The following is a 6,563-nucleotide window of genomic DNA, read 5'->3' as shown; positions in this document are numbered from 1 at the left end:
GGTTCAGCTGGAAAAAAGGTACCGCGTGTCTGGGGGAGCACGTAACTAATGCCTGTAGGGTTTAGTCTTTGTTCCGGGGTTTGCCTGGCTGAGAGACGACAGAAATGGTGGTGATTCCGTGTCACTGTGGAAGCTGTTGGTCCTGCTGTCACGTGACTGACCAGGGACCGTGCTCGGTGGCCGTGCCACTGCGTAGTTCCGCGCGCTTACTCGATGGTTCCGATGATCACGCAGTAATTACGTCTGGTGTCTCCGAGGGGCATCTCCGAGAAGGGCCATGTTACTTCAGCCTGCTGGCGTGGCTGCTGACGTTTTCGTTTTCCTGCTTCCTCGGTAATTTTGGGGGTTGTGGGCACCTAAAAATGTCTGTGATACTTAGAGCTTGGCGGGTTTTTTCTTCTTGTTTTTTTTAAGCAATGTCAAAACTACCTTTGAAGCAGATGGTCGCTAATTTCTCAATCAGCTCATGCTGTATGACCAACTCAGGGCTTTCTTTGAAAGGAAGGTATTTTGCTTTTCACCAAAGAAAAAAAGAGGAGGGGAGGTTTGGGGTGACAGGGACTACTGTCCTCCTTGCGTTCCAAAGCACAGCAACAGATATCCGGGGACAAAGACCGAGAGGAGAGATGATTGTTTAGCCAGGTCAGTGTGTATTCGTGTGTTACACCAGATCTCAAGGCAGGGGGCAGTAACACCACCTCTTTGTCTGTCATCCTAAAATCCATCTCTGCTGGAAGCAGGCTCCTACACAGGCGCTCGCCTTCGCTTCAAACACGGCTCTGCCGGAGCAGAAACCGGGGCGGCCCTTGATAAGGCCCTACCACCCTCACGCCAAATGCTTCCTCTGGTTGTACACCAGGTTCGTCACACGATGCCAGCCGTTCTCCCCTTTCTCTTCCAGGGGTCTGGCTGACAGATCTGGTACACGTCGCCGCTCACGAAATCGGACACGCCTTGGGGCTCATGCACTCCTTGAACCCCAACGCCCTCATGCACATCAATGCCACTCTGACAGGGAAAAAGACGATCTCTCAGGACGAAGTGTGGGGCATTCACAGGCTTTACGGTAAGGCAGGGCCGCGCTCCTCTGCGTAAAGAACGTTTTCCTCAAGCGCCAGCTAGATCCTGGGGAGCTCCCGTGGCGTGAGACCCTCCTCGCTTGGCAGGACTCGGCTGTCAGCCAGGGAGCGGGAGGCATCTCGCTCCTTTTAATGCACAGAGCTAACAGGAGGTGTAGCAGTGTCTGTTTCCAGCACTGCCACCTTCGTGTCTGAGGGACAGGAGGCTGGAAGCTGCTGCCGCAGAGGCACAGGCACGGTCTGCGACCGCGTACGCCTCGCTCGCTGTGAGCCAGCTCTGGGCACCAACCCTTTGGGCCCGTTGCGCTGTGGCTCATACAAGAATAAACGGCTAATTTTAGCCGCGGAGAGCCCCAGCGACGATCTCCGCAAACCGAACCGGTGAGGTTCTCCCCAGCTCCGACACGTTTGCCCGCTGCTCCTCAACCATCGCCTGGTGAAGGACTTAGCCGCTCTCCTGAATCACGGGTGCTGCTGCGGGGAGGTAACGCGGTCCCTCGCCCCCTGCTCGCGTGGGGACGGCACCCCGCGCTGCTCACTGCGCTCCTGGTGCGGGCTCCGTCCTCTCAGCTCTGCCGCTCACACTGGTCTGACTTAGGTGAAACGTCTGTTTCCCAGAGGGAACAGCCCACGCCGACCCCTCTAACGCCTTGTCGTCTCCCGTTTCAGGGTGCAAAGACAGGTTATTTACCTGCCCGTCGTGGGCCCAGAAGGGTTTCTGCGAGAAGCGCCGGAAGCTGATGAAAAAGCACTGTCCCTCCACCTGCGACTTCTGCTACGGTACCAGCGCTTCCTCTGGGAGCCGCGGTGGGGTTCGCGCGGAGGGAGGAGCTGGGCATGGTTAAGCAGCGTTTGCTGCGGGATCTTAATTCCACGCGAGAGACTGGGGGGATGCGCAGCCCCACCCAGCCCTAAGGTCAGGGCTTGGGGACAGGAAGCCGCTTTTCGGTTAAACGTTTGTGGAGTAGAAGGTTAAACCGTCCCGTTCTTCTCCGGTTTAACCGCGGTGATGATGGGCGGTTTCTGAGCGCGGAGGCAGCCGTGCGCCGCAGACCGCTTCCCTTTTTGGGCCCAGCTGGGGCCAGGAGATGCTGAGGCCTTCAGTTCAGAGATGTAGGGATGGGATGTCCATGAGCGACCCCTCAGGCGCAGCTGGGCTTGAGCTGCCCTGCAGAAAAAGGGATAAAGCGTGTTAAATCACCTTATCCAGTCTCCCAGTTTTAGGAATCCAGATGAAGGACTAATGCAGGATCAGGTCAGGTTGCTGCTGCTGTGGGATTAAGCTTGGGATACAATCCCACTGACCTGAAGATGCACGGCCTAACTCGCACCTCTCCAGCACAGAGGTGTTTTTGTAGCCCAGGTTAATGCGAAAATGGTCAGGTAATGACAAACCCGTGTCCTAGGGGATGGTTCACAGAGTGAGTGCACACTCTTCCGTGTACGTGACACGGGCAAGCTGGGTTTTATCCGTGTCCGTCAGTTCACATGCCGCAGAATTATCAGCGTGACGTGTCCGCCCCAGGGCAGCTCAGCAGGAGGCCTGTTTCAGTACTTTTAAGGTTCCTTAAATGACACTGCAGTTCCATGAAGGTGTTTTGGAATGGCTGAAGCTTGGCAAGGAGCTGTGCTAACGTCTGTCACTTCTTTCTCTCACCTCCGGTGGATAGAATTCCCGTTTCCAACGGTTCCCCCTACTCTGCCCCCACCAAGGACGAAAACCAAGACCGTTTCCGAGGGCAGGAACGTCACCTTCCGCTGCGGACAGAAGATAATCCATAAAAAAGGCAAAGTTTAGTAAGTGCTCTGTCATTTATTCCAGTCCTTTGGGGGGCTTGGCAGCTTACACGCCGACTGCGGAGCCCGGGCTAAGTAGGAACGCGCTTCATCTCCGGGAGCACGGCGCGGCCTGGTCTGGCACCCAGCGTAGAAAGAGTGGGCGGGGCTGGGAGGTGATAGCATTGCAGAGCCGTCGGAAATGAGGAAATGGAGTTGAAAAAGGGTAAAATTCCCATTCACATAGAGAGCACAAAGATAGTTCTTAGCGTCAGCCCAAGCCCCTGGCCATGCTCTGCACAAAACGAGTCTCCAATTACCCTTTCAACAAAGTTTGTCAGCTCTTGCCAACGTCGAGGCACGTTATTTCTGGATGTATCTAACCCGGAGAGAGATGCCCACGCGTTAGGTTAGACTGAGGGCCCGAATTCCCATCGACTTCCAGTAAGGTTCAAGCTGCTGTTCCTAGGATAGCGCTAGGAAACCCGCACTAAACCAGCCTTGTTTTGCCGAGGTCCCGTCCGCGCCGTCCGCTTACCGAGAGGTTACCAGGCACAAGACCCACTGACCCGTACTGCATCGTGCTGGATGTTTTGCAGTTTAATCACTGTTGTTGTTTTCCTTACGACAGCTGGTATAAAGATAAGGAGCTTCTGGAATACTCCTACCCAGGTTACCTGTCCTTGAATGAGGATCACATGAGCATCATTGCCAACGCGATTAATGAAGGAACTTACACGTGTATAGTGAAGAAAAAAGAAAGGATCTTGACTACTTATTCCTGGAGAATCAGACTGAAGCACTAACGAGGGATGAGCGCTTCGGTTACCGCTGGTTCTGCGTCAAATTCCAAAACGTTTCTTTGGCATTTTGTATTTTATCTCCAGTAGTGCAACTGCTGCTTCCATACCGTGGGCTGAAGAGACTCGCAGACTTGACTACCGGAAGGTGAAACTTCCCCAAATTGGTTTTAATGATAAAGAATTTATCAAGTCACGTGCTGTATGGAGAGTTAAAACCAATAAGTGTCCGATTTCGTGGCTGAACGCCGTGGATCACTGCAGCCTGCTGGAACACACGACTGCACCACCAAACGGGTGAGCAGATGATGGCTCTGCTCTGCTGCAGCGCAGGCAGAGGCGTTGCGGACAGAAAATGACCACCTATGCTCTGGGTTTGCCGTTATTTTTTTTAGATCCTGGTGCATAGCACTAGAAAAAAAGCGTAAGCCCCAATATTGCTTTTCCGGTAATCAGGAGGATGTAGGGCCACACCAAACCCTTTCTAATGGTTCCACTCCACATTTCAACACGTTCAGTGCAAGCGCCGGCGGAACAGTGTTTTTCCCCAACGCTTTCCTGCGGTCGTACCGGTCCCGCACGTCAATCTTACCCCAACACACCATTTACCTCCAGCAGCAGCTCCTCGTTACCTGTCCTTCCGGTGACTGACCGCTAAGGCCCCCGGCGCCTTCAGCAGGGAGGAGGTAATTCCCGTCACTGTCCCCCGCAGTCACCCAAGGCACGAGGGGACCGGGCGTTAGCAGCGGTGGGCAGAGCCTGGCGCGCTCGAGCGTCCGCAGCGAGCAACCCCTGAGAGGCGTTAAAACTCAGCAAGGTCCTTAAAGCAGCCTGCACCGCTCTTTTTGCTTAAATCCATCCTTTTTCAGTTGTCCTCAACCTCCTGAAGCAAGTTTCTTCCCGCTTAACGAAAACTGCAGAGCGCCTCCCGCGCGGCTCAGCAGTCTAGGAACACCCGTGTTCGAGCAGAACGGCTCCGGCGGCAAACTCCTCCGTTCTCGAACGGCAAAGCGCGCGGGAAAAGAAGGAAGCTCCTAAGTACTGTCTGTCTGGCACAACCGCGACAACCGTAACTTCACGGGCAGCCGGGAGCTGCACCGCGTGGATCTGGGCACCTCGAGGCAGCTCTGGGACTTGGAAAGGAGGAAGAGGAGGGCGCTGAGCAGCGCAGCCTTCAGCACCTCTCCCAGGCCACGCCAACCCTTCAGCAACAAGGAGGCCTCAGCTTCACCCCTACCCCAAGCCCTTCACCTCGCCACCGCAGCGCGACGCTCCAGCGCGCTCCCCAACGCTACCTCTGCAGCGCTCTCCCGCCCGCCGCCACTTCGGGTGGGCACTGTGCCCGCTGGAGCCTGGGGGACAGGCGAAAGCACTGGCAGAGGCCGGGTAAGCTCCGAGCTCTTTGATTGCCACAGCTATCTCACAAGGCATTGGCCGCCCTGGGAAACCAGGGGTTGACCTGATAGCCCCCTGGAAGAACAAAGCAGTGAAACGAGTTGCAAGCTGAAGCCACCCGGCCCCCACCCAGCCCTCTTTCTCCTTCAGCACCAGAAATAATCGGCCTGAAGAGAAAACAGCTCTGCGTTCCTCCCCAGCAGAACAACCCACCCTCCTCTCTCCAGAATTCACCGCACAGTTAGCACAGCCCAATTCCAGTTCCCAGGCCTTTATGCAGAAAACCTCTTATGGAATGTTGATCATTTAAGTTAATCCTTTTACTGGACCAGTGCCCAGTTCTGACTGCAGGAATTCCCCAGTACTTTCCAAATCTTCCTGTTCCCAGAAAAGAATTACAGCATTAGAAATCAGAGACTCAGAAGGCTGCGATATTCCAACCCCACTCCTCTGGTCGTTCATCTTAGGAGAAAGGACTGGAATACAGCATTATACAGTCGGCAAAGCTAAGCTCTTTTTTATGGAAAAAGGGCATATTTAAATGAACTTTCTATAGAAAATAAAGTTTCAAGTCTCCGTATTAAATCTCTGATTTATAAACCGAGAGAGCACTCCCTCTGCACCAGTGAAGACAACACAGCACATCCAACATCGCCCAGAAACGCCGGCAGCGAGCGTCGAGCCCGAGGCAGGAAAAGAAACCCGTTAACGTTTTTTTAGCCCCAACTATATTCAGAGACACACAATTTACTTACGATTACAATTAAAAAAGGCGTTTGCCCAGGCTGTAACAGCGTCAGCACAGAGCAGGGGACAGCGGAGGGTCACGTTTCCGCTCTAGAAGACGTTAACGCCACCACCGGCCAAGTCTGCTGCATGTGAAGAAACGAAATCCTTCACACTCAACAATTAAAAATGTGGTTTAATTCTACAAATTTACAAGGAAAACCAAAACAAACCCAACAAAAAAATAAACAAAAACAAAACTAAAAATAAATCAGGAACTGTTCCAGGATTGTACTTCAAGTTTTCCTTTGTCAAATCCTGTAGCGACCCTTCGCTTTCCAGGTTGGTTCCAGTCCGCTAACGGAACGCGGCCGTCACGCTCCGCGCCAGCCAGGAGCCTTGGAATCCGTGCCGACACGTGACTTTTTTCCTGTGAAAGACATCAGGTCTCCCTGACGAAGAACAGAAGGGGGTCGCTCAGAACTCCACTCCCACAGACGGCTCCGCCCCTGCCGTCACCGTTCAAAACTTGAGGCTGAAACCTGGTCCCGCCGCGGACGCTCCTTGATTGGTGGTGGTCAGATGAAACCCCGTGTCTTTCAGGTCGTCGTCACCCTGTGAAGCCAATCACAAGTCACCCATCAGTGTCCGTCTCCAAAGCTAAACACCGCCGAAGGATCTTCAGGAGACGAAAACAAACATCTGACTGAGCGGCGTCACGGCGGGGGTCGAGGCAGCGTGTTACACCGCGCACCCTCCGCGTCGGTTTTTATGCCCTTAAAAATCA

At 54.0% G+C, this 6,563-nt stretch overlaps 2 protein-coding genes across 2 annotated transcripts in view; one reads left to right on the top strand and one right to left on the bottom strand.

Moving 5' to 3' along the window:
* The window catches only part of MMP23B (matrix metallopeptidase 23B), an 11,846-nt gene extending 8,185 nt beyond the window's left edge, over nucleotides 1–3,661 (top strand). Inside the window, 5 exon segments of the mRNA XM_010147168.1 lie at nucleotides 1–18; nucleotides 902–1,066; nucleotides 1,749–1,859; nucleotides 2,750–2,876; nucleotides 3,487–3,661. The exon segment at nucleotides 1–18 is cut by the window's left edge and continues 1 nt beyond it. Of these exon segments, the coding sequence (XP_010145470.1) occupies nucleotides 1–18; nucleotides 902–1,066; nucleotides 1,749–1,859; nucleotides 2,750–2,876; nucleotides 3,487–3,661 (596 nt within the window).
* Nucleotides 3,662–6,298: 2,637 nt separating this feature from the next.
* Nucleotides 6,299–6,563, bottom strand: part of LOC104506272 (cyclin-dependent kinase 11B-like) — a 16,182-nt gene continuing 15,917 nt past the window's right edge. The window contains 1 exon segment of the mRNA XM_010147167.1: nucleotides 6,299–6,391. Within this exon segment, the coding sequence (XP_010145469.1) occupies nucleotides 6,299–6,391 (93 nt within the window).

The sequence above is a fragment of the Eurypyga helias genome, unplaced genomic scaffold, assembly GCF_000690775.1.
Source record: "Eurypyga helias isolate BGI_N326 unplaced genomic scaffold, ASM69077v1 scaffold11322, whole genome shotgun sequence".
Lineage (NCBI taxonomy): Eukaryota > Metazoa > Chordata > Aves > Eurypygiformes > Eurypygidae > Eurypyga > Eurypyga helias.
This window is presented reverse-complemented; position numbering and strand designations above follow the sequence as displayed.